At 40.6% G+C, this 27,885-nt stretch overlaps 1 protein-coding gene across 1 annotated transcript in view; it reads right to left on the minus strand.

Moving 5' to 3' along the window:
• Positions 1–8,615: 8,615 nt before the first annotated feature.
• LOC308296900 (uncharacterized protein) overlaps positions 8,616–27,885 on the minus strand; it is a 61,751-nt gene continuing 42,481 nt past the window's right edge. Inside the window, exons 4-7 of the mRNA XM_080740252.1 lie at positions 13,812–13,901; positions 13,553–13,692; positions 9,525–9,637; positions 8,616–9,026 (exon numbers count right to left, since the gene is read on the minus strand). Of these exons, the coding sequence (XP_080596378.1) occupies positions 8,885–9,026; positions 9,525–9,637; positions 13,553–13,692; positions 13,812–13,901 (485 nt within the window). The 3' untranslated portion in view covers positions 8,616–8,884. The remainder of the gene's footprint in view (positions 9,027–9,524; positions 9,638–13,552; positions 13,693–13,811; positions 13,902–27,885) is intronic.

Consider the following 27,885-nt stretch of genomic DNA (forward strand, 5'->3'; position numbering starts at 1 on the left):
GAGAGACAAACTAATTAGACATTCAATAAAATATATGAAAAGCATGCAGCAAGTTATCATGCACAGTTTAAAACACTATAAAAACCTCCCAACTACAACACCACTGGTGACCAAACTCCTATCGGGACCTAACTCTACCCACCATTCCACTGGTAATGATATGCAGTCAGCCCTATTTGTTTAAATAATAACGTAACAAAATAAACAGCTGGTTTACACAAACCCAAAATAAACCTAAACCAAACCTAAATAACAAAACTAAAGAGGACAAAAACCGCAGAGGCAAAACAGAGTTCCTCCTATTTAAAGGAAAGACAATATTAATAACAATACAAATTAAAACCATAAAACAATACTACAAATACATCATAGGCAGCCCTTTACCTCAGATTGAGAAAAGCCCAGCACTCCATCCCATGAAGCCGCACTGCACTGAACCGACTGGAGCTGAAAAGCACCACATGCGAGCATATGAGGCCATGGCGTGGGAGGCCACGCAATCAGCGCTCCCAACTGGTCCACGGGCCGCATACAACTGAAACAGGAGCTTTGAGCTATAAGAAACCAGCAGTTCCACATACAAGCATGTGAAGCTGTGAAGAAGACAGATGGGGGGAAATCAGCCTATCCCATGGCGGGATTCCCACTGTCGGATGCCTGTAAGATTAAGATAACTTTACATTTACAAAAACACAGGTGAAGACCTTGCACATAACACTGCATACCGTCAATGACCATATTGTGACATCATCCGTTCCGTAAAATACGGATTCATCCCTTATTTGAGAATGCAATGTTGTGTTCCGTATTGAACCAACATGGAACACGGTTTGAGTTCTTGCCCTGAAGAAGACCATGATGGTCGAAACATGTTGGTTTTAAAGAAATAAATGTTGTTTTAACTTTAAGTTCTCCTCCTGACTCTGAGTGCTCGGATCCCCTCGTCCTTTTTAACAGTGTTTTCCCACTGATCCTGGTAGCACCACTCACTTTTTAAGACATTTTTTATCTCCATTGAGCACCCGGTTGTTCTCTGTTTTTGCTTATGGAACGCGGTTTGTTCCGTATTTTCCCAAATGCCCCATAAAGGTCAGAATCTAACAATAATGAACAAAATAAAACACAGGAAATATTAAAGACAGCGAAAATGTTCAAGCGGGAGGCAAGTAGGACCTCCTGCGAGCATAAACATCCTGTGGCATGCGTGAGCCTGTGTCTAGTAAAGGGGTCTTCAACGTTTTCAGTCCAAGGACACCTTAGTCGAGAGAGAGAGATGAAGCAGGGACCCCCACAACCTTTTCATAGATTCCATAATAGTTTCATTGTTTGACAGCACAATCATCAGTGTATTTTGGGTTCTGATTTAAGAAATGTAACCACTGGAACCGTCAATACTTAACTGGTTTAGTGCCTATCCCGAACATGTTCGGCTTTATTTCAATCCAATACAATTTTTTTTTTTTTATTTTACTTACCCTGAGCTGCTTGTAGAGCCGTGGGTGGTCCTGGCTCGTCCTACGCTAGCCAGCTAGCCATTTTACATGGTCCGACAATATATTCCATTAAAAATGGTTTAAAATACATTTTTGAGCCCCCCAATGTTCACCGAATGTTCAGCGCCGCTTCCGGAACGTAGTCCAGTGTGCCTATCCCGAACATGTTCGGCGTTTTTTAATGAAATGAATAAAATGATCCGAGGCCTTCTGAAACCTGGCCTGAATTTTCAATCCAGTGGCTGAGATCCAATCGCCCCCCGGCCGGCCGTTATTGAGTAACGTTGCCGCGAATCGCCGCCGAATCCAATGCAAACCCACATCTTTGAAGGGCCATATCTCTGGATTGTGTTTTTAGGGAGGCGCGCCGAGGTTTATTTACGGCGAAATCGCCTAAAAATGATCTTTAAAATGACAAAATGCTAATAGCTATTCTGTAGCCCTTTTCATCCGGGACCTTTCCATGACGTGCACGAACGTGAGCACGCGCGTCACTGCAACGTGAGTCCCCGGATGCTAATGCAGTCGCCTATGGGAGAAAGCCTGGCATTCTATGGCGCCATCTAGGGGCTGGCACTGGAAGCGTTAATAAACTTGACCTTTCACTCTGTACTTAGTCTGCTCTTTTTTCCCCTCTACATGAAACCTCTTTGCCGGAAATAGCCGATCTAAATTTGCTGTATATGAAGCTCAGAAATGTTCCTAAATGGCTCAAAATTGAGAAATCCAACATGGCCGCCACTGCAAGGCTGAAATCTATTTAAGTGCAAATCTTTTTGACTAAACAAGGTAGAAACTTGAACTAAGTGTGTTTTTCTAGGTTAGCCTACATGGGGAATTTAAAATTCTATCCTGATTTTAGATCAGACGTGAATAATTGGCTTGAAACTCATACATGTATTGCAGAAAAGGTTCGTTATTGATGCATAATTGGTCAAACAGAAACCAAAGCAGGATGAACAATGGTTTTATTCATCAAAACTCTTTTGATTTAGATTTTTCTATCAACAAGTCATATATGCAAATTATATATAGTCCTTAATATGAAGGTAGGCTACATTAATTTAGCCTATTTGCAGTCATCAATATTTCGAGTAGATGTCATAGGTTAGGTATCTTGCAGCTGCATGCATCCAATTCCACTTTTCCTGAATAGAATATAATGGATTATAATATAATATAATATAATATAATATAATATAATAGTATTTTACCATATCAATAAAAGTAAATGTACATTAGAATACTTCTTACTGTAATCCTTACTGTGGCAGCTTATTCACAGTCTTCCTCAGTGTTCCGGCAAGTGTTGAGTTTTTTGCAGTTGCATGCTTCCATACATGCCATATGACTCTTTTTGGATAGAATAGAAAAGAAGGGGATACAACGTCTATAGCAGCACATCAGTACATCAGGGTAGGGTTCATCAATCTGTCAACATCTAAGATTCTAGAGTATGCAGTCTAGTAGGCTGATATTCTCTAAAATTACCAAATCCCATTAGTACAATCTATTATACATACATGCCTGCAGCTGCAGCGTTGGCTGAGGCACTCCTTTGTACACCCACATGAAGTGAACTCCCTGCAGGCTTTGGGCATAGGTGGCAGAGAGAGTAGCCGTGGCACTAACTGGCCTTCCTTGATCATCCATCCCATTTCCTCCACTGGAGGAAGATCGGGGTGTGGCAGGTGAGCTTGATTCCATATAGTTGCTTGATAGTGTGCACGCATGATATGGAACCTCACAGCATCTGTGGTTGGTGGCAGAGTCTCTTGGGGATGACCTTTGCAGAATAACTTTACATGTGCTTTGTTGCATGAATAAACGTCAGGCACACCATAGATCTTACAAATGAATCTTTCTGATGATGTCACAATATCTTCTGTGAAAGGGCCCCAGCAAGATCAGTGTGATGTTGTTCGAACACCTGTCAGGCTGTCTTCTTTCCGTGGCCGCTGAACTGAGACACACTGTCACATCCAGTAAGGGCATGGAAGGCAAGGAGTGTGTCCAGTTGATCCTCAGACAGTATCCTGTGAATTCCATGCACTGGGAAAAACTTTGGGTCCTTTGATGTCCCAGCTTTCATGTAGACATTGATTTTGTCAAAGTGAGCAAGCAGTAGTAGAAGCACGTCTGTGTCAAGTGCTGACACGACTACTGTTTCCATCGGTGCATGGATACAGTGAAGGATCAGTCGTGTATCAGCTTCCTCGTGGTCAGCACTCAGGGAGGAGACTTCAAGATCCGGATCTGTTGACTTGATAGTTGTCGCTTCGGCAAACCCACCTGATACTACCACCACAGGTTCACTTTCCAGACTGTGTTCTATCAGATGGTTTGAGAGTAATCGAGCAAGATCTTCCTTAATGGGAGAGAAGTACCAAAGGGTTGACGTGGTCTTTGACAGGTACCATAAAGAATCCATCAAAACAGGCACAAGGACAAAGCGCAAACAGCGACACAGACCAGTACGCAGTGAAATATCCAATTCCAGCAGACTGGTCAAGCTTCATGTCACTGGAGGAGAACAAGGAAGATCTTGCTCGATTACTCTCAAACCATCTGATAGAACACAGTCTGGAAAGTGAACCTGTGGTGGTAGTATCAGGTGGGTTTGCCGAAGCGACGAAGTCAACAGATCTGGATCTTGAAGTCCTTCCTGAGTGCTGACCACGAGGAAGCTGATACACGACTGATCCTTCACTGTATCCATGCACCGATGGAAACAGTAGTCGTGTCAGCACTTGACACAGACGTGCTTCTACTACTTTTTACTCACTTTGACAAAATCAGATGTACCTATGTCTACATGAAAGCTGGGACATCAAAGGACCCAAAGTCCCAGTGCATGAAATTCACAGGATACTGTCTGAGGATCAACTGGACACACTCCTTGCCTTCCATGCCCTTACTGGATGTGACAGTGTGTCTCAGTTCAGCGGCCACCTGGCAGGTGTTCGAACAACATCACACTGATCTTGCTGGCCTTGGGAAGGGCCCTTTCACAGAAGATATCGTGACATCATCAGAAAGATTCATTTGTAAGATCTATGGTGTGCCTGAAGTTGATTCATGCAACAAAGCACAAGTAAAGTTATTCTGCAAAGGTTGTCCCGAAGAGACTCTGCCACCAACCACAGATGCTGTGAGGTTCCATATCATGCGTGCACACTATCAAGCAACTATATGGAATCAAGCTCACCTGCCACACCCCGATCTTCCTCCAGTGGAGGAAATGGGATGGATGATCAAGGAAGGCCAGTTAGTGCCACGGCTACTCTCTCTGCCACCTATGCCCAAAGCCTGCAGGGAGTTCACTTCATGTGGGTGTACAAAGGAATGCCTCAGCCAACGCTGCAGGTACAGGCATGTATGTATAATAGATTGTACTAATGGGATTTGGTAATTTTAGAGAATACCAGCCTACTAGACTACTCTAGTCTAGACTCTTAGATGTTGACAGATTGATGAACCCTACCCTGATGTACTTGTGCTGGCTATAAAAGTTGTATCCTCTTCTCTTCTATTCTATCCAGAAAGAGTCATATGGCATGTATGGAAGCATGCAACTGCAAAAACCAACACTTGCTGGAACACTGAGGAATACTGTGAATAAGCTGCCACAGTAAGGATTACAGTAAGAAGTATCCCCATGTACATTTACTTTTATTGATATGGTAAAATACTATTATATTATATTATAATCCATTCTATTCTATTCTATTCAGGAAAAGTGGAATTGGATGCATGCAGCTGCAAGATACCTATGACATCTGCTCGAAATATTGATGACTGCAAATAGGCTAAATTAATTACCTTCATATTAAGGACTATATATAATTTGCATATGGTATGACTTTGACTTGTTGATAGAAAAATCTAAATCAAAAGAGTTTTGATGAATAGAACCATGGTTCATCCTGCTTTTGTTTCTGTTTGACGAATTATGCATCAATAACGAACCTTTTCTGCTATACATGTATGAGTTTCAAGCCAATTATTCACGTCTGATCTAAAATCAGGATAGAATTTCAAATTCCCCATGTAGGCTAACCTAGAAAAACACATTTAGTTACAGTTTCTACCTTGTTTAGCCTAGAACAGTATATAATAAATATTCGCAAAATGCCTTCAGGACTTTATACGAGCACATTTGCAAAAATTCTGCCTAGTCTATAAGCAGTTTCTTCACAATACATCTCAAATCTGAATGTGGCATCAGATTGCCCATGTAAAAAAACATACAAAAGCATATTTGATCCAAGTTTGTACCTGTTTACACATAGTTATGTATCTATAAATGCGACAAATCTCTGTGAGTATGTGCCCCGCGTATCTCGAGAACCGTTCGTCCCACCGGCTTCAGATTCGGCACGTGCGTTCCCCGCCGCGGAATCTCCTTATGCGAAGCTGAATGTTGACATCAGGCTGTTCCGGAGGAAATCGGCACAAGCGCTGACTCATTATGACATCACTTCATAAAAGGTTCTGACATCACGTACGCCACATGAGTCAACAAAAAATGGACTCATATAGATATCTCCGTATATGGGCATAAAAGGGACACAGACAGATACAGAGATCTCCATATAATGGGGTTTGCATTAAAGGGTAGGGCATTCTCTGACATCATGTACGCCACATGAGTCAACAAAAAATGGACTCATATAAACAGATATCTCTGTATATGGGCATAAAAGGGACACAGGCAGATACAGAGATCGCCATATATGGGCATACAATGGATGCCCGTAAGCGGAGCTGATGTCTGACATCAGAGTTTTCCGGAACCGGTACTGTGTCTGCAGAGATCTCCATATATAAAGGGTAGGGCATTCACAGAGATCGCCATATATGGGCATAAAATGGATGCCCGTAAGCGGAGCTGATGTCTGACATCAGAGTTTTCCGGAACCGGTACTGTGTCTGCAGAGATCTCCATATATGGGCATAAGTGCACAAAGGCAAACGGATGGTCAAAACGGGTCCTATAACAACAGGTATAATGGGGTTTGCATTAAAGGGTGGGGCATTCATTCCCTATTTCAAATTCGGCACGCGCATTCCCCGCCGCAGCAGGTAGTGCAGTGCCCGGCCTCCACCCGACCCGATACGCGATTTTCTGGAACCGGCACGAAAGGTTCGGATTCTGATATCTGACATCAGGGTTTTCCGGAACCGGCACTGTGTCTGCATACTGTAGATGTCCATATTTGGCATAAAATCGATGCAGACAGACAGATACAGACATCTCCATATATGGGCATAAATGGACACAGGCAAACAGATGGTCAAAGATCTCCATATATGGGCATAAAATGGACGCAGACAGACAGATACAGATACCTCCATATATGGGTATAAATGGACACAGGCAAACAGATGGTCAAAACGGGTCCTATGACAACAAGTATAATGGGGTTTGCATTAAAGGGGGAACCGGCACTGGGTCTGCAACACAGTTGGAGGCACAGACAGATACAGAGATCTCCATAATGAGCATAAAGGGACACAGACAAACAGACGCAGAGATCTCCATATATGGGCATAAATTGGATGCAGACAGACAGATACAGATATCTCCATATATGAGCATAAATGGACACAGGCAAACAGATGGTCAATACGGGTCCTACAGATGTCTCCATATATGGGCATAAAATGGACGTAGACTGACAGATATCTCCATATATGGGCATAAATGGACACACGCAAACAGATGGTCAAAACAGATCCTATGACAACAGGTATAATGGGGTTTGCATTAAAGGGTGGGGCATTCATTCCCCATTTACATTGTTCCCGAGTTTGTCAGGCTGCCGACTAGACGCTAGTAAACATAGGACGCCCGCGACCATGTCATTGTTGGTTGGGGAAAGGTGTTCCGACTTTGAAAGTCCCCGGATGCTTTGTGTCCCGACTCTGAAAGTCCCTGGATGCGTTGTGAGGTGCATTGATCTCGGAAATGTGCCTCATTAGCATGACAACGCATCCGGGGACTTTGAGAAAGTCACTGGAGTTGGCTCATTTACCACTGTTTTAAACCAATCAGAATCCAGTATTTGATCATGTGACTAGAAAAAGTGGTAGAAACCTCTATTGATCCTGAGAGCAGTGGCGTCGCCAGGATTGAGATTTTAGTATGGACCTCTAGTACTGATGGTTTTATCTCCTACCAGGACCTCTAGTACTGATGGTTTTATCTCCTACCAGGACCTCTAGTACTGATGGTTTTATCTCCTAGCAGGACCTCTAGTACTGATGGTGTTATCTCCTACCAGGACCTCTGGTACTGATGGTTTTATCTCCTACCAGGACCTCTGGTACTGATGGTTTTATCTCCTACCAGGACCTCTGGTACTGATGGTTTTATCTCCTACCAGGACCTCTGGTACTGATGGTTTTATCTCCTACCAGGACCTCTGGTACTGACGGTTTTATCTCCTACCAGGACCTCTGGTACTGATGGTTTTATCTCCTACCAGGACCTCTAGTACTGATGGTTTTATCTCCTACCAGGACCTCTAGTATTAATGGTTTTACCCATTTACTCGAGTGTACTTTTACTCCACTACAATTATTTGATAACTTGTATTATTACATCACATATATTAACCATTTCAGACTCATATACATTTCGGCCATTTGAAAATAGCAGATAAGCTCACAATGCTTCACATTATAGCTCTGCTGTTTGAGCAGTTTTACACATTTTGTTCATTTGAAAACTTGTCAAATGGGACATTCTGCACCATGAGGTACTTTTGGTACCTTAAGTACATTTTGATACCAATACTTTAGTACTTTTACTGAAGTACATTTTGAATTCCAGACTTTAACTTGTAAGGTCAGGGTCACTGCTCTTTCATTCTACCATGAGGACACATTCTGACAATGCATTTCAGTGGGAAGTTAGCGCTTTGCTGCCATTTGTGGATTTCTCTGAGGGTGAAAAACACGTCCCGTTCACTCCTGTTCATAGCTCTGTCTGGATCAGCCTTCATTCAACACCATCTAACTTTCCATAGTTATCCAAACCCCACAATTTCCCAGATTCCATGCCATCCATGAGCATCTTCTGAGACCAGGGCTCATCAATATGTCTGTACACGGGTGGAAAGTTTCAGATTTTCTTTATTAAACATCATACTTATAAAGTTCTTATTTTGATCATAAGACCCAATTACTGAATGTCAGTCTCCAGGTTTTCTTCAGAATATGTATGACACTGATTTACTACCACACTATGGCACATTAGCGTCCAACTATCAGAAATGCTTTATTCTGAGAGTGTACAATTGAAATAAAACCAAATTATATGAAATGAAATGATATGATATTAATCCATGTTTCAGTACAGAGGTGATACAGTGACCATGAGGATTTCACTGAACAACTCTTTCACACATCCAACGGAGAGAGTAAGAACATGTGAAGTCCCACCATCCTCTAACAGACCCTCCATTCCAATAGTAAACACAGTCCTGGTCTCCTCTACTGTCATCAGGCCGACCAGACCTCCAGAACCTGTAGAAATAAACCACATGTCATTCATTACAATACATTTACAAAGATGTATTTGATCTCTAAATGTTTAGTTGTTTATCCCCTTAAACCCTGGAGTCTATTTGGGGAATGTTACTGTAGATGAACATATTGTGAAAAGTGTTGGTTTTATCTCCTACCAGGACCTCTGGTAGGTGATATAGATTACTGTAAAAACGCATGTGACATTCATTATAATATGTCCGATAAATTAATTGATTGGCCGGTAAAATATAATCCTGCCGGCCAAGGTGGCCGGCCCCAAAAATGCCTAGCGTTATTAACCCTGATGGGCATAAATGGACACAGGCAAACAGATGGTCAAAACAGGTCATATGACAACAGGTATAATGTGATTTGCATTAAAGGGAGGAGGATTCATTCCCTATTTACATTGTTCCCGAGTTGGCCAGGTTGCCGACTAGACGCTCGGCTGCCCGAAGGGCGTCTATATTATTATTAATGAAGGTAAAGTCTTACGTTGGTGAGGTCAGAGGTGTTCCATCAACCCATTCAAAGGATCCTTCTGTGTCTCTGTCACTCAAACCAATCCACATAGAGGTGCTGATGGGAGCAACTCTCTCAAAAAGGTCCTGGAAGAAAATCTTCTGGTTACTTAAAGGTACAATCAGTAAAGGTGTTTCCACATCAAACAGCCTACTTCCAACGGCTCCAAACTGCCAGTCTGTTGTAGTCTGCTGGCATTAGTTGGCAAAGTTTGTCATTTAAAAGTCGGGCGACGAACATTGCATTCAGATGGCTGGCAGATGCTGGTTTGACACAAATTGACAGTGTTGCCAGGTCTGCTCATTACAAGAAACTTCGAACTTGTTTTCCTATAATGTTGCTAGTTGTGGGTTGCTTTTGTTTGGGCTTGTGTTTGTTGTGTAGTTGCTTATTTGGCCTTGCTTTCAACATTCTTTTAGAAAATAGATAATGTGATTAACAGGTGAAACTGGTCGCTTCTTTTGATTTTCTTATAGACCTGGTCACTTGTTTCACTCACAGTATCTGGCAACCGGAGGCGCTCTGTGCTCTCCGTGCAGAGAGGGGAAAAAAACAACACAACACAACACAACACAGCACAGCATCAGCACTAGCCTACATGCTTTGGATTCGATTGGAATAGGAATTGAGAGTTGAGGTTGAGAATGTGGTATTTAGTTAAAATTAGCGACGGGAAAATGTGCGACGGGAAAATGTCCACCGTCCACTCACAACCCCCTCAATCCTACCGACTCCTAGAAAAAGATGGCTCAAAACTGAACAAGCTCGGTTCCCGGTGGTTATCGACGGAAAGCGCCTCTTGTCGAAAAGCTGTCTATGGCTCCCTTCGGCAGCAAGCGCTTTCCGACACCAACGTCGTCCAAAGATCTGTGCGGTTAAATGCTACCTTAAGTTTCATGTCTTCTCCAGACAGAGGTCTCAACTAGAACACAGGATTTGAACCCTGGTCTGCCGTGTGGGTAACCAAACCTTAGCCGCTCAACCAAGAGTGAAGAGTTTTAGACAGGGCTACTCTTCAACCAGTAGGTTGAGTAGGTAGTGTAGTGAGACCACCTCCAACCACTGTACATGTACTGTAACATACTGTACCCATAGACTGTATAAAAGATATGGACAAAGCGAAGCCATTGGTTTCTATGCAGCGCAAATGACACAATATGGGTCCTTGGCATGGGTGTTGCCATCATAGATTGTAAAGGCATCAGAGATGCTATTGGCTGCCAACGGTCACGTGCAACCTCAGGGATACATGGGAGAATGTGGACGGAGCCTCCCGAAATACAGCACACGAAGAAGAACACAGCCGGCTGCATAGATAATAGTTGGCCAACTTTATAATCAATTTTAAAATAAATGGGACCTTATTTTCACAAAAAGCATATCATCGTGATTGAAAGTCAGTTTTTAACTAGAAAAGAACATTTCTAAGAAATTTTAAGTGTGCCTGCAGCTCGCTAAGTGTGTGCAACCTTGAATAGCAGTTGGTGTTAGCATTAGCATTTTGCATTAACATTAAAATCATTATTAGAATTTTTTACTTCAGCATTTTTATCATTAGCTTTAACTTTAACATTTTTTTGCATTAACATTATCATTGATTTTTTTCCTTTAAAAATTAGGCATTTGTTAACATTAGCATTTGTTAACATTAGCATTTGTTAGCATTAGCATTTTTTGCATTTGTTAGCATAGCATTTGCATGTGTTAGCATTAGCATATGTGTTAGCATTAGCATGAGCATGTGTTAGCATTAGCATTATCATTTGTTAGCATTAGCATTTGTTAGCATTAGCATTAGCATTTTTTTGCATTAGCATGTGTTAACATTAGCATTAGCATGTGTTAGCATTAGCATTTGTTAGTATTAGCATTTATTAGCATTTGTTAGCATTAACATTTGTTAGCATTAGCATTTGTTAGCATTAGCATTAGCATTTGTTAGCATTAGCATTTGTTAGCATTAGCATGTGTTAGCATTAGCATGTGTTAGCATTAGCATGTGTTAGCATTTTCATGTGTTAGCATTAGCATTAGCATTTGTTAGCATTAGCATTAGCATTTGTTAGCATTAGCATTTGTTAGCATTAGCACTTGTTAGCATTAGCATTTGTTAGCATTAGCATGTGTTAGCATTAGCATTTGTTAGCATATAGCATTAGCATTAGCATTAGCGGTTAGCCGTTGGGACTGTGGGACCACCAACCGAGTTTGTGACCAGTAACGTGTTGGGAAGTGGAGACATGGCTGTTTAAAGCCTAGCCAATAGGAAGGCAGAGGGGGCTTAAGCATTTACAGATAGTTCCTATTCGCCATGTAAGTACACACAGCAAGTTTCGAGACGGTACCATGCTGCAAACTGGAGATAAAGCTGTTTAAAGCTAAGCCAATAGGAAGATAGGGGCGGGGCTTAAGAGGGGCGGGGCTTAAGTAATAAGTCCCTATTGGCCGTTTAAGTCCAGACACCAAGTTTCAAGACAGTACCATGCTGTGAACTGGAGTAGTGGCTGTTTAAAACCCAGCCAATAGGAATACAGAGGGGGCGGGGCTTAATCAATTACAGCTCATCCCTATTGGCCGGAAAAAGACCAAAGTTGTGTGTGCATTTTAAAGTTTAAATCACGTTGCTAGGCAAAAGTATGGCAGGGTTATGTGGCGCCAAAGTTTCTGTTTTTTTTTTCGGAGTCCCCCATTCAAAGTCAATAGGGGTTTTTGAGCGTAGTTTTTTTACGAATTACGTTGCCATGGTAACGCGGATCGGAAAGAAAAGTAATAGCACACCATTCCCGGCCGAGCCGCACATTTTAATGTATATATTGCGGGGGTGGCGTAAATTGTGCGGCAGTTATTACGTGCAGAAATTTGTGGCGAAATAATGACTTAATGACTTAAGTATGGCGGATTACAATAAGTGTTTTGCCATTGCGTTGCATGGCAGGCATACTTAACTAGCGATAGGAACCATAAAGTATGTATGAAAGTGTTAATTAAGGTTAGAAAACGAAAGGGGAAAATGAATGGAGTCCAATGGAGAACAATTCTTTTTACCATCGGCCGGGGGGGAAAACAGCGCAACTAGCGGCCAATCATAGGAAGTTTTAGTTCCGTATTGGTGTCATTTTAAATCGGCGGAACTATGCCCCTGACTGTACCATACACATTACTGTACATGTACTGTAACATACTGTACCATACACATTACTGTACATGTACTTTAACATACTGTACCATACACATTACTGTGCATGTTACATACACATAACTGCACATGTACTGTAACATACTGTACCATACACATGACTGTACATGTACAGTAACATACTGTACCATATACATTACTGTACATGTACTGTAACATACTGTACCATACACATTACTGTACATGTACTGTAACATACTGTACCATACACATTACTGTACATGTACTGTACCATACAGATTTGATAGTTGGATTGATTCTTCCAAACAGATAAATTATAACAAGATTTTACCCATGACATCTTTTGCAAAGGGTTGAATTTATCGACTAAAACTATGGAGAAAAATGTCTGACTGCTTTTTTTCATTGACGAAAACAAAATGACTAAAAACCAAGCTAGGATGACTAAAACTAAGACTAAATATATATTGACATTAGTCAATTAAAAACTACACTAAAATGTTAAGGAGGGACTAATGGAGAAGAGATCCAGTACAACTAAACGACAAGTTATTTTATGTTTGGTTGCAGTCGGTTGTTGCACTGTGAACATAGCAGATCTACAAGCTCACATTGTGATATATATATATATATATATATATATATATATATAAATAGTAAATGTACCCCCATTGCATTTGGGTCCCCATCCGGAATAAATGGGGGTACATTTATTGTGATCAAATTATTGTCTTAGGGATGCGACAAAAAATACAAAAATACAAAAAAAGACTCACTAAAACTAAAACACACGCACGCACGCACGCACACACACACACACACACACACACACACACACACACACCTGTTTCTCTTGGCTGTTGATGACGATCAGGTAAGCTTGTCTGGCTGTACAGAATTGTCTGCTTTCATCCCAGGTTTTCGTCTCAGCAGGTTTAGAAAGGTAGTAACACACCCCACTATCCCATGTAAAACCATCAGTCTCTAAAAACAAAAAGTATAAAGTTAGTCATGCCAGCGTTTTCTTCTCTCCATTTGCTCAGATTAATGATAAATGATTAACATGATGTAACAGAGACTGAAAACACTGATGTCTCACTGACCACACAGCCTATCCTTCCTCCTCCTGGCACTCTCAGTCATCTGGAAATCTCCCATCTTGGCTTCACTCGCAGACAATCTGGAAGCCATATCTGAAAATAATTATATATATATCACAGATCGCGTTAGACCGGTAATTGCCGGTTTTGACCGATTTTTTATGGCCAAGACCGGAAAATAAAATTCCTCCCGGACATTCTGATCGATTGAAAAACCAATCGTCATTTATTATTATCGCTGTCTGCGCAGGCTGCCTCTCTCTCTCTCTCTCTCTCTCTCTCTCTCTCTCTCTCTCTCTCTCTCTCTCTCTCACTCGCTCGCTCACCCGCCCTCTCTCGCTCGCTCGCCCGCCCGCTCTCTCTCTCTCGCTCTCTCTCTCTCTCTCGCTCGCTCGCTCTTTTCAGTGTCAGTTTGCGACGTACTGCATGTAAAGCCATGGGAATTAAGAAATGCACGCACGGTCAGCAATCAACCCATAAGTTCTTTATGAGGAGATGGAGTGGAGACAGTAGGAAGAGCCTTTTCAACTCTCCCAAAGTTGCATAACATGCGCACGGACGCACTGTCTGTCTGTGTCACCACTCGACAGTAGCCTATTGGATTCATCAACCTTATGAAGCAATTGCTATTTTTCAATATTCTTAAGTCATGGTATTGTACTGTTGGCGTCAAAGATGATGCAACAGAAAGACCTTGTTGTGAAAGCAGTGTGCCACATGCAGACAGCCTGCACGATTAGTCCAATATAATTAATTCCCTTATGAAGCGTTTTTTTTTCCTTTCTTTCTTTTTAGTCTACTTTTTCATTCAATTAGTTTTCAGTCCCAACTATGCATTGAGTAGGCCTAATACTTTAACTGTTGCTATTGGCTTTTTGTGCACCTGCTTGTAATTTAAAATGTCCGGTATTTAAGTGTGCCTGCCATGCAATGCAATGGCAAAACACTTATTGTAATCCGCCATACTTATATATATATATATATGTGACGGAGGTGATCCGAACCTCCCCACCCGGGTTCGTACCCTGGTCTCCCGCGCGAAAGTCCAATATCTTAACCACTAGACCAAAGGTCCGGGGGAGATACTAGACTTTTGAGGCTTCAAGGCTGAGGCTGCGACTCTCTCCGTCACACTCACCCCCCTTTGACCTCCTCCTACGGGGAAGCCCGAATCCGGGTCACGGCACCAATGTAACGGAGGTGATCCGAACCTCCCCACCCGGCTTCAAACCCAGGTCTCCCGCGTGAAAGTCCAATATCTTAACCACTAGACCAAAGAGACATCTCTTTGGTCCGGGGGAGATACTAGACTTTTGAGGCTTCAAGGCTGAGGCTGCGACTCTCTCCGTCACATATATATATATATATATATAATGTTCCGACAGAATTTCGGCACGTAATAACTGCCGCACCATTTACGCCACCGCCGCAATATATACATCAAAACGTGCGGCTCGGCCGGGAATGGGGTGCTATTACTTTTCTAAGAGAAAAGTTGTATCGTTTAATTGATATTCATTTATTAGTGAATTAATTTTACCCATTGATTTATAATGGGAATCGCAAAAACTCACATTCAATATTTCTTTCTCGCAAACCATAGGGGCTACAGTTTCAAAACTTGGAGAGGAGATTTATAATGATATCAAGGATTAAATAAAAAATAATTTCGTCAGTTGGCCTCATGGTGGCGCTATAACAGTCCACTTTACCTTTCGGCCTGTAACTCTTGAACCGTGGGTCGGAAAATTAAAATTCCTTTTTCCCTGGATTCCTTGGGTCATGTCGCATCTCCTCATATAGGCCACGCCCATTTGCGTCAGGATAGATTTTCCGCCATTTTGAATTTTCTTCAAAACACACTTTTTGCTCCTTTTCCTACATATTTTCTCCAAATGTCACAAAAATCGATACACACGATCTATGGACTCATGCGATAAACATATTTAAACGATATTTTGATAGTCCATACCGTTCTTCCGTAACAGGGTTCCAAAGTTAGTGGGAGGAGCCCGTTTTGTAAGAAGTAGCCATAAGTAGCCATAAATCACAAACGAAACATCCAGTCAACACCACATTTTAACCACAAGTGGGGGGCGCTATACTGAACATATACCCAAAAGCATTTCCACTTCGACCCATAGGGGGCACCACAAACGCGCAAAACGTAACCGCTAATGCTAATGCTAACAAATGCTAATGCTAACAAATGCTAATGCTAACACATGCTAATGCTAACAAATGCTAATGCTAACAAATATGCTAATGTTAACACATACAAGGTTGCACACACTTAGCGAGCTGCAGGCACACTTAAAATTTCTTAGAAATGTTCTTTTCTAGTTTCTTCATATGTCCGGTAAATTTTTATCATGCCGGTCACGGTGACCGGCTGTTAAAAATCCTAGCGCGACCTCTGATATATATATATATATATATATATATATATATATATATATATATTAGGGGTGCAACATATCGAACCGAATAGTGAAAATCGAATTGAACCGAGAAATATCGAACCGAATTACCCTGTACCGAACAATACAATACAATACCACTCCACATCCACATTCCCCTGGAACCCCCTCAAGGACCCCTAGGGGTCCGCAGAGCCTACTTACCCTACTACCCTATAGGCTGGGTACCGTATTGTTCAAAGTTAAAACAAAAAAATGCATAGTTATAAAAATACATTAAAAATCAAGGACATTTCTGTTTATTTTTTGTATCGAAAAAGTATCGAACCGTGACACCAAAATATCGAACCGAACCGAACCGTGAATTTTGTGTATCGTTGCACCCCTAATATATATATATATATATATATATATATATACAGTGCTCTCCCATTGAGATTGACCCGCGAGTTGAACTGAATCCTATAGAATCCTAGGTACCTAAATTAGGAACACCCTCAGGATTGCCCCCAGATTCCTTAGCCACGCCCACAGAAATATTGTATTTATTTATTTATTTCAAGGTGTAGTGTTGCCATTCAGTCACGGGGAGGCGTTTTTTCATAGTGAGTAGGGGTTCATGTTTTTACTCAGCAGCCAGATATGTGTACCTTTTCTGTTAAACTAAACTGTGTAACTTGTAACAGTCTAGTCTAGTATTTCTACATTGCAGTATTGATACTTTTACTTAAGTAACAATTGTGAGTACCTTTTCCACCTCTGATAAAAAGGGATATATATATATATATATATATATATATATATATATATATATGCCTAATATTAAAAAAACTTGACCTTTCACTCCATACACCAAAGATAAATGTATACGCTTGCTTAACCCTTAAGTCCTGTTCAGATTCACTACACCTTCGTTCTGTTCGGGTCATTTTGACCCGGTGGATATTTGGTTTAAAAACAACAACACTAATATAAATTTTAACTTAACAAATCATCATGATACATTGACTTTGACTCAATACCAAACAATTCATATGATATATTTGGTAAATGTTTGCATTTCTGCTTTGCTATATCACATTAAACACTGAAAGAGCTAGGCGTTTTTACTGATTTAGCTGAAATCCATGTAAAGAAAACTACTTCATTTAATACTGGGCAATATTGCTCATGCTTATAGGAAGGGGGGGGGGTTCGGAATGGGGCTTCGGAAGGGGGGTGTTAGAAGTGGGGGTGACTGTGTGTCTGTGTTTTGGCATAATACTGTGTATTTCTGTGCTTCCGGGTCAAAATGACCCGAACAGCACTTAAGGTTCAAAAAATATGAGGGGGGTGTAGCATGGGTGTAGTGCAAAAATATTTTTTTTACATGTTCATCTCAGAAGAATCTTTAAGGCCAGTGAGTTTCAGGTGGAAACATTTTTAACTTCTACCTTTTTTTTCCAAATGAAAATGTAAAACGGGTCAAAATGACCCGAACAGCACTTACTATGAAGTACTAGGAACACAACAGGACAGCCTCCTGGAAACACTCAGAAAGCTGTTTTTTATTTTTTTATTTTCTCAAGGCCTTTCGGAGCTAGTCTTGACTCTGAAGCACATAGCCTACTGTAGGTCAGAGGTGTGAACATAGCCACATGGGGGAGGGGAATTATATTTGTCTGGGTCCCACCAAAACTAGTGAAAATAGCAGATCTACAGGGAGGGGAATTAGCTTCTTTTATAGGCTTCAGATTGAATTTACTTGAGTAAAAGTACAAATGTATGACTGTGAATCTTACTGTATTTACAGTAAAGGTATAATTACTTACAGTACGTCGCGCCGGTCCCACCCGCATCGGTAATGTCCGCGATTTGTTTACAACGCACATCGGTGGTGGAAAGCAACTAATTACAATTACTCAAGTACTGTACTTGAGTGTTTTCAATTACTAAAGAAAACTTTAGTTACTAATTATGTTTTTAGATTTGCACGATTACTACAAAACCACCACAGCCCTATACATTTCGGCCATTTGAAAATAGCTGATCTACATTAAGCTCACAATGCATGCCACAATGTGATGCCACGCATTGTGAGCTTGTACATCTGCTATTTGTATACATTGAAATCTTGTGAAACGGAAATTCTGCTGCATAATGAGTACTTTTACTTTTGATACTTTAAAGGGCCATGAAACACAAAATCACTTTTTCTATAAATGTATATTACAGGGGTTGACACTAAGGTCTCAGAGGCACTTGCCCGTCGGGCAAGTACAGGTCATGTTCTACTTGCCCGAAGTAAATTGTCCATTATAAAATGAGAGGTTTTATAACCCTAACCCTATTTTAGTGGAGTGGCTTAGTGACATTACCGTTACGGAGCGGATAAAAGCGCCAAACTTTGCATGGGCCTTCTTTATGACCTACTGAAGGATTTCAGATGGGTAAACAAACATACATATTCAAAATACCCCTATAGTGCACAAAAGTTATCTTGATCAAAAACTGCAAAAAACGCCTATACTAAAAGAGGGTTAAAGCTTGCCATGTCTCCTCCTGCTGCTAGTTTTTACATCATACTTGCACAGGGTGTCTACAGGTAGTGTCTTGACATCCCAGAACAGCTACAATGACAATATTTGATTCCATTATGAATCATTTGGCTTTTAAATAAGGCCTCATTATAGGCGGAAATAGCAAAAAAATAGATGATGTATTTTGGATGATGATTCAAGACACAGCACATGAAGTATTATCCATCAAACATTTAATACAATCATACTGTTCAACAATCATACTGTTTTTCTTCTTTTTTTACACGAAAAAATAATTATCAGAATGTGATAGGCCTATTCAGAATATCACAGTAGTAGACATAGCCAAATACGAAATAAGTTAGGCCTACCGGTAAACACTAACAGTTACTGGTGACCATTAAAGTAGTTATAAAATGTGCCAGAACAGCTTGGAGCGATCAAGTACCGTCCTCCGCTCCAATTCCGCTCCTCTTGGGGCCGCGAACCAGCCTCGCTGACACACGCTTGTTGACAGTAGAGTGAGAGCAATCTCAGCTGGGCAGAGACGGACTTGTTTGTCCTCCGAATAGCGAACACCCATCCACGCACCCAAAGATTAAACAGCCTTTCTCCTAAGCATGAGCAAAGATGGATTTCATTGCAAACCCCTAAAGGATCTATAATGCGACGCTCCGACGCAGTCACCAAGTCTAATCATCATCCGTGCAACTCCGCTATACATTGAGCCTGTTCGTCAACAAACTGTGCAACATTTTCTCCGATTGGGTTGGATTTTCCAAGTGTTAGCCTAGGTGTTAATGCGGTCACGCATCAACGCGTTTTCAATGGATAAAACAGCGCATTTAACACATTTCCTACACTTTTAGCTGGTTAAAGGTACAGTACGTTCGATGGTTCGATGGTCCGATTGTTCGTTTTTTATTCAATCGAACGAACCATCGAAGGTTCGATGGTCCGTTCGGAAAATCCCTCCAGAAGTTCGAATCCCTAAAACAGGGCTAGATTACAGCCCTAGGGTCAGCTGGGGCGCGCGAACAGCCTGACATCAGGGTTGAGGACCAAGGGCCTGGATGACCCTCCTTACTCCACTAAGAAGTAATCTGCAAGGGAGACAGGCAAGAAAGAGTGTGTTGTCATAATTTAAACAAATGGACATGTATATGTATGTGAAAACTTGGTGTATTGGTGTACCTTACTGTACCTGCATGGTGTCTATTTGCGACAGTTGCATTTGCAAAGTCCAGAACAGTCAAGATTTGCATTGCTGCATTTACAACTGGAACAGTCCCCTTTACACACGCATTTTATCAGCTCTCTGCAGGCAATGGAGACCTCAGGAATGCTTATCCACACTGGCACCCATGACCCTGATGCATCCTTGGTCCAGCCAAAGTCCTTTGGAGAAGGAATCGCTTGCTGTGTGTCTGTGCTGGTTGCCCAGATTCCTGTCTGAAACACAGCCCATTTTGCATGCTGGAGAAGTGCATCCTGCGTGGGAGGTAGTCTATCCATCGGCCGACTCTCTTGACAGAAGAGTTCCTTCCTTGTTTGATTGGTGGAATTCAAAGGACTGGATTTATTGTACATGATCACAGTCAGTCTTTCAAGCGTCTGGAAATGTTCAGAGTCAACATGTAGTTCCTGGAATGGATGCTTTGCCAGGTACACAAATGCTTCTGTAGCAGCAGCATCACAAGCCAGCAAGGATCACGATGACATCAGTGTCCAGTAAGGAGGGTCATCCAGGCCCTTGGTCCTCAACCCTGATGTCAGGCTGTTCACACGCCCCAGCTGACCTGTCCCGATCCTTCTTCCCTTTCATTTATTTTAGTTTAGGTCTCAATCAGTAGAGTTTGAACAGTATGATTGTATTAAAGGTTTGATGGATAATACTTCATGTGCTGTCTTGAATCATCATCCAAAATACATCATCTATTTTTTTTTCCTATTTCCGCCTATAATGAGGACTTATTTAAAAGCCAAATGATTCATAATGGAATCAAATATTGGCATTCTAGCTGTTCTGGGATGTCAAGACACTACCTGTAGACACCCTGTGCAAGTATGATGTAAAAACTAGCAGCAGGAGGACACATGGCAAGAATTAACCCTCTTTTAGTATAGGCGTTTTTTGCAGTTTTTGTTATCAAGATAACTTTTGTGCACTATAGGGGTATTTTGAATATGTATGTTTGTTTACCCATCTAAAATCCTTCAGTAGGTCATAAAGAAGGCCCATAAAAAAATTGGCGCTTTTATCTGTCTCTGTAGCTATTTCTGTGTACTTCTAGTTATAGGGATGAAAAGAAATATTTAGCGCTACTCATTAAATATTAGCTCACAGTGTACCATTTGTGCGACGTGACGTGGCTTATCTAATTATTCAAGGGGGGCGTGGTTTTGTTGCACTGACAAGAGAGTCGCCTTATTTGGAAACGCAGCTTGGCGTCTCGTTGTGTCGCTCAGAGCATAGACTGTAGAGCGTTGGGCACTTGTTGCTGTTTGCATTTCGGAAACAAATTTTAAATCCAGCCATTGGAGGTGTAAAAAGTATAAAGATTCGGCAACTCCATGTTCTATAACCAGTTAAAATGTGCAAATATTTTACAAACAAGCTGTCTGAGCTTGTATCCATGGACAAACCTTCTCCAGCTCTGGACTGTTTACCACGGAACCGGAGAAGAATGGATGCTAGGCTAGCGCTGATATAGCTATTTTCTGTGTAGTGTAGCCTGTGTGTGTGTGTGTGCGTGCGTGTGTGCGTGCGTGTGTGCGTGTGTGTGTGCGTGTCGTGACAGTGCGCGCACACACACAACGTCCACACACGAAAAATAGCAGATCTACAAGCTCTTTCGCGACGCGTTGTGAGCTTGTATATCGGCTATGTAGCTGTGTAGCCAAGCGAATAGCCGTAGAGCCGAAACCAACGTGTTTACATGAGAAGCTGCTGCTGCTACGGCTATTAGCTCGGCTACATAGCTACATAGCTGACATACAAGCTCACAATGCGTCGCTTTCGCGACGCATTGTGAGCTTGTAGATCTGCTACTTTTTGGGTGTGGACACACACCCAAAAAATGTACGCCACTGCCGCAATATATACATCAAAATGTGTGGCTCGGCCGGGAATGGTGTGCTATTACTTTTCTTTCCGATCCGCGTTACCATGGCAACGTAATTCGTAAAAAACTACACGCAAAAACCCCCATTGACTTTGAATGGGGGACTCGAAAAAAAATAACAGAAACTTTGGCGCCACATAACTCTGCCATACTTTTGCCTAGCAACGTCATTTAAACTTGCCCCTCACCAAACAGGAAGTGCCTCTATATCTCATGAACCGTTGGTCGTACAGACGCGTGGGTGGCGTCATATGACTTGATTAAGAGTCCTTAACCTTAATCGGTGCTTCCTTCGCCAAACAGGAAGTTCCCTTCGCCAAGCAGGAAGTGCCTCTATATCTCATGAACCGTTTGTCGTACAGACGATAATGTTAAAGCTAATGCAAAAAATGCTAATGTTAAAAAAATCTAAAATTGTCTTTTCTAGTAACATTGTTTCTACATTAACAGTATTGATACTGTAATAAACCTTGTCTGTCTGTCTGTCTGTCTGTCTGTCTGTCTGTCTGTCTGTCTGTCTGTCTGATTGATTGATTATATGCCTAAACACTGGTGGTCTTAATCGTTTTAGTTATCAGTGAGCTGTACTTTTTCCTATGCAAACTTCTAATAAAGTATTCAATCATTTGTGATGCGCGTTGTGAGCTTGTAGATCTGCTATTTTCAAATAACCCATGTATAATATAGGTTGGAAGTGGTTAATGTATGTTTTGCAATATCATAATGTATGTCTGCAAAGTAACTACAGTAGTAACTTAAGTTCTCAAATAATTGTAGTGAAGTAAATGTAGAAGTAAATGTAGCAAGGTAATAGATCAATACACCAAAAACATAGAAATTGTAATCTAAGGAAAACAGTCTTTAAAGGGATATTTCACTTTCATAAAAACTTTTGGTAATTCTATCGTCTAATCAGGCTTTTATGAACACCCTGAACAGATTTTAATTTGCTTGATTCAATATTTAGATCTTTGATGTAAATGTTACCAGGCCCTACAAGCCCAGGGCCTCTCCCCACACACACCCATTGTAACTTCAAACTTCATTTTAACCATGATAGATTCATTAAAAACACCCATTATTTTTTCTGGTGACTCATACTACCCTCCTAATTCGTGAGCAGGCCGTGTTTTTTCCATAGCCTTTTTACATTTATTAAGTGTGCCTGCCATGCAATGGCAAAACACTTATTGTAATCCGCCATACTTAAGTCAGTAAGTAAGTAAGTAAGTCATGTTCTTGCAAATTTCTGCTCGTAATAACTGCCGCACAATTTACGCCACCCCCGCAATATATACATCAAAATGTGCGGCTCGGCCGGGAATGGTGTGCTATTACTTTTCTTTCCGATCCGCGATACGATTGCGATGTAATTCGCAAAAAACGACGCCCAAAAACCCCATTGACTTAGAATGGGGGACTCCGAAAAAAAAACCAGAAACTTTGGCGCCACATAACTCTGCCATACTTTTGCCTAGCAACGTGATTTAAACTTTAAAATGCACACACAACTTTGGTCTTTTTCCGGCCAATAGGGATGAGCTGTAATTGATTAAGCCCCGCCCCCTCTGTAACAGGAAGTGTCCTTCGCCAAACAGGAAGTGCCTCTATAACTCATGAACCGTTTGTCGTACAGACTCGCGGCTGGTGTCATAATTTTTTTTTTTTCTCAAATTTTTTTTTTCTCAAATTTTTTTTTTTCTCAAAAAAATTTTTTTTTCTCAATTTTTTTTTCTCAAATTTTTTTTTCTCAAATTTTTTTTTTCTCAAAACATTTTTTTTCTCAATTTTTTTTTCTCAAAATTTCTTTTTTCTCAAAAATGTTTTTTTTCTCAAAACATTTTTTTTCTCGAAACCTTTTTTTTCTCAAATTTTTTTTTTCTCAAAAAAAAATTTTTCTCAATTTTTTTTTCTCAAAAAAGTTTTTTTTCCCAAAAATTTTTTTTTTCACAATTTTTTTTTTCTCAAAAAAATTTTTTTTTTTCTCAAAAAAAATTTTTTTCTCAAAAAATTTTTTTTTTCTCAAAATATTTTTTTTCTCAATTTTTTTTACTTACAAATGCTAATGCTAACACATGCTAATGCTAACACATGCTAATGCTAACAAATGCTTATGCTAATGCTAACAAATGCAATGCTAACAAATGTTAATGCTAATAAATGCTAATGCTAACAAATGCTAATGCTAACAAATGCTAATGCTAACAAATGCTACTGCTAATGCTATCAAATGCTAACACATGCTCATGCTAATGCTAACAAATGTTAATGCTAACAAATATGCTAATGCTAACACATGCTAATGCTATGCTAACACATGCAAATGCTAAAAATGCTAATGCTAATGCTAACAAATGCTAATGTTAACAAATGCTTATGTTAACAAATGCCTAATGTTTAAAGGAAAAAGAATCAATGATAATGTTAATGCTAAAAAAATGTTAGTTAAAGATAATGATAAAAATGCTGAAGGAAAAATTCTAATAATGATTTTAATGTTAATGCATAATGCTAATGCTAACACCAACTGCTATTCAAGGTTGCATACACAAGTAATGTTCTTGAAAATTTCTGCACGTAATAACTGCCGCACAATTTACGCCTCCCAACGTGTGGCTCGGCCGGGAATAGGTTGCTATTACTTTTCTTTCCGATCCGCATTACCATGGCGACGTAATTCGTAAAAAACTATGCGCAAAAAAACCCCATTGAATTTGAATGGGGGACTCTGAAAAAAACCCAGAAACTTTTGCGCCACATAACTCTGTCATATTTTTGCCTAGCAACGTGATTTAAACTTTAAAATGCACACACAACTTTGGTCTTTTTCTGGCCAATAGGGATGAGCTGTAATTCATTAAGCCCCGCCCCCCTCTGTAACAGGAAGTGCCCTTCAAATGCATTAACAAATGCTAATGCTAACAAAGATGCTAATGTTAACACATACAAGGTTGCACACACTTAGCGAGCTGCAGGCACACTTAAAATTTCTTCGAAATTTTCTTTTCTAGTTTTTAATAATTAAGTGTGCCTGCCATGCAATGCAATGGCAAAACAATTATTGTAATCCGCCATACTTAATTAAGTGTGCCTGCCATGCAATGCAATGGCAAAACACTTATTGTAATCCGCCATACTTAATTAAGTAATTAAGTAACGTTCTTGCAAATTTCTGCACGTAATAACTGCCGCACAATTTATGCCACCGCCGCAATATATATATCAAAACGTGCGGCTCGGCCGGGAATGGTGTGCTATTACTTTTCTTTCCGATCCGCGTTACCATGGCGACGTAATTCGCAAAAAACGACGCCCAAAAACTCATTAACTAATTCGCAAAAAACAACGCCAAAAACCCCATTAACTTAGAATGGGGGAAATTTCGGCATGTAATAACTGCCGCACGATTTATGCCACCCCCGCAATATATACATCAAAATGTGCGGCTCGGGCGGGAATGGTCTGCTATTACTTTTCTTTACGATCCGCGTTACCATGGCAACGTAATTCGTAAAAAACTACGCTCAAAAACCCCCATTGACTTTGAATGGGGGACTAAAACCCAGAAACTTTGGCGCCACATAACTCTGCCATACTTTTGCCTAGCAACGTGATTAAGTGTGCCTGCCATGCAATGGCAAAACACTTATTGTAATCCGCCATACTTAATTAGGGTAGTTAATGATAATAATGATCCCACAAATTTGGTGCGCTAATAACTGCCGCACAATTTACGCCACCGCCGCAATATATACATCAAAACGTGCGGCTCGGCCGGGAATGGTGTGCTATTACTTTTCTAAGAGAAAAGTTGTATCGTTTAATTGATATTAATTTATTAGTGAATTAATTTTACCCATTGACTTATAATGGAAATCGCAAAAACTCACATTCAATATTTTTTTTCTCGCAAACCATAGGGGCTACAGTTTCAAAACTTGGAGAGGAGATTTATAATGATATCAAGGATTAAATAAAAAATAATTTCGTCAGTTGGCCTCATGGTGGCGCTATAACAGTCCACTTTACCTTTCGGCCTGTAACTCTTGAACCGTGGGTCGAAAAATTAAAATTCCCTTTTCCCTGGATTCCTTGGGTCATGACGCATCTCCTCATATAGGCCACGCCCATTTGCGTCAGGATAGATTTTCCGCCATTTTGAATTTTCTTCAAAACACACTTTTTGCTCCTTTTCCTACATATTTTCTCCAAATGTCACAAAAATCGATACACACGATCTATGAACTCATGTGATAAACATATTTAAACGATATTTTGATAGTCCATACCGTTCTTCCGTAACAGGATTCCAAATTTAGCGGGAGGAGCCCGTTTTGTAAGAAGTAGCCATAAATCACAAACGAAACATCCAGTCAACACCAAATTTTAACCACAAGTGGGGGGCGCTATACTGAACATATACCCAAAAGCATTTCCACTTCGACCCATAGGGGGCACCACAAACACGCAAAACGTAACCGTTTCATGCCAAAACGTAACCGTTTCATGCCAAAACGTGTTTTTCAGGGGGAACGACCCTCTCAAAACGAAACACAAACGATCTCGGGAGCGACGGGACAATGTAATCGCCTTGCGGAACTTGTGGGAGGAGCCTATTTCTTAAAAACAAGAAACCATATTGCTAATGCTAACACATGCTAATGCTAACAAATGCTAATGCTAACAAAGATGCTAATGTTAACACATACAAGGTTGCACACACTTAGCGAGCTGCAGGCACACTTAAAATTTCTTCGAAATTTTCTTTTCTAGTTTAAACTTTAAAATGCGAACACAACTTTGGTCTTTTTCCGGCCAATAGGGATGAGCTGTAAGTGTAAGCCCCGCCCCCTCTGTATTCCTATTGGCTGGGTTTTAAACAGCCACTACTCCAGTTCACAGCATGGTACCGTCTTGAAACTTGGTGTCTGGACTTAAACGGCCAATAGGGACTTATTACTTAAGCCCCGCCCCCTCTTAAGCCCCGCCCCTATCTTCCATTTGGCTTAGCTTTAAACGGCTTTATCTCCAGTTTGCAGCGTGGTACCATCTCGAAACTCGCTGTGTGTACTTACATGGCAAATAGGAACTATCTGTAAATGCTTAAGCCCCGCCCCCTCTGCCTTCCTATTGGCTGGGCTTTAAACAGCCATGTCTCCACTTCCCAACACGTTACTGGTCACAAACTCGGTGGGTGGTCCCACAGTCCCAACGGCTAACCGCTAATGCTAATGCTAATGCTAATGCTAAGAAATGCTAATGCTAACAAATGCTAATGCTATTGTTAACACATGCTAATGCTAACACATGCTAATAATAACAAATGCTAATGCTAACACATGCTGATACTAACAAATGCTAATGCTAACAAATGCTAATGCTAACAAATGCTAATGCTAACAAATGTTAATGCTAACACATGCTAATGCTAACAAATGATAATGCTAATGCTAACACATGCTAATGCTAACAAATGATAATGCTAACAAATGCTAATGCTAACAAATGCTAATACATGCTAATGCTAACAAATGCTAATGCAACAAATGCTAATGCTAACACAAGCTAATGCTAATTCTAACACATGCTAATGTTAACACATGCTAATGCTAACACATGCTAATACTAACAAATGCTAATGCTAATGCTAACACATGCTAATGCTAACACATGCTAATGCTAATGCTAACAAATGCTAATGCTAACAAATGCTAATAAATGCTAATGCTAACAAATGCTAATGATAATGCTAACAAATGCTAATGCTAACAAATGCTAATACATGCTAATGCTAACAAATGCTAATGCTTACAAATGCTAATGCTAACAAATATGCTAATGCTATGCTAACACATGCAAATGCTAACAAATGCTAATGCTAAAAATGCTAATGCTAACAAATGCTAATGTTAACAAATGCTAATGCTAACAAATGCCTAATGTTTAAAGGAAAAACTAGAAAAGAAAATGTCTAAGAAATTTTAAGTGTGCCTGCAGCTCGCTAAGTGTTTGC

The sequence above is a fragment of the Nannobrachium achirus genome (assembly GCF_963921795.1).
Source record: "Nannobrachium achirus genome assembly, chromosome: 13".
Classification (NCBI taxonomy): domain Eukaryota; kingdom Metazoa; phylum Chordata; class Actinopteri; order Myctophiformes; family Myctophidae; genus Nannobrachium; species Nannobrachium achirus.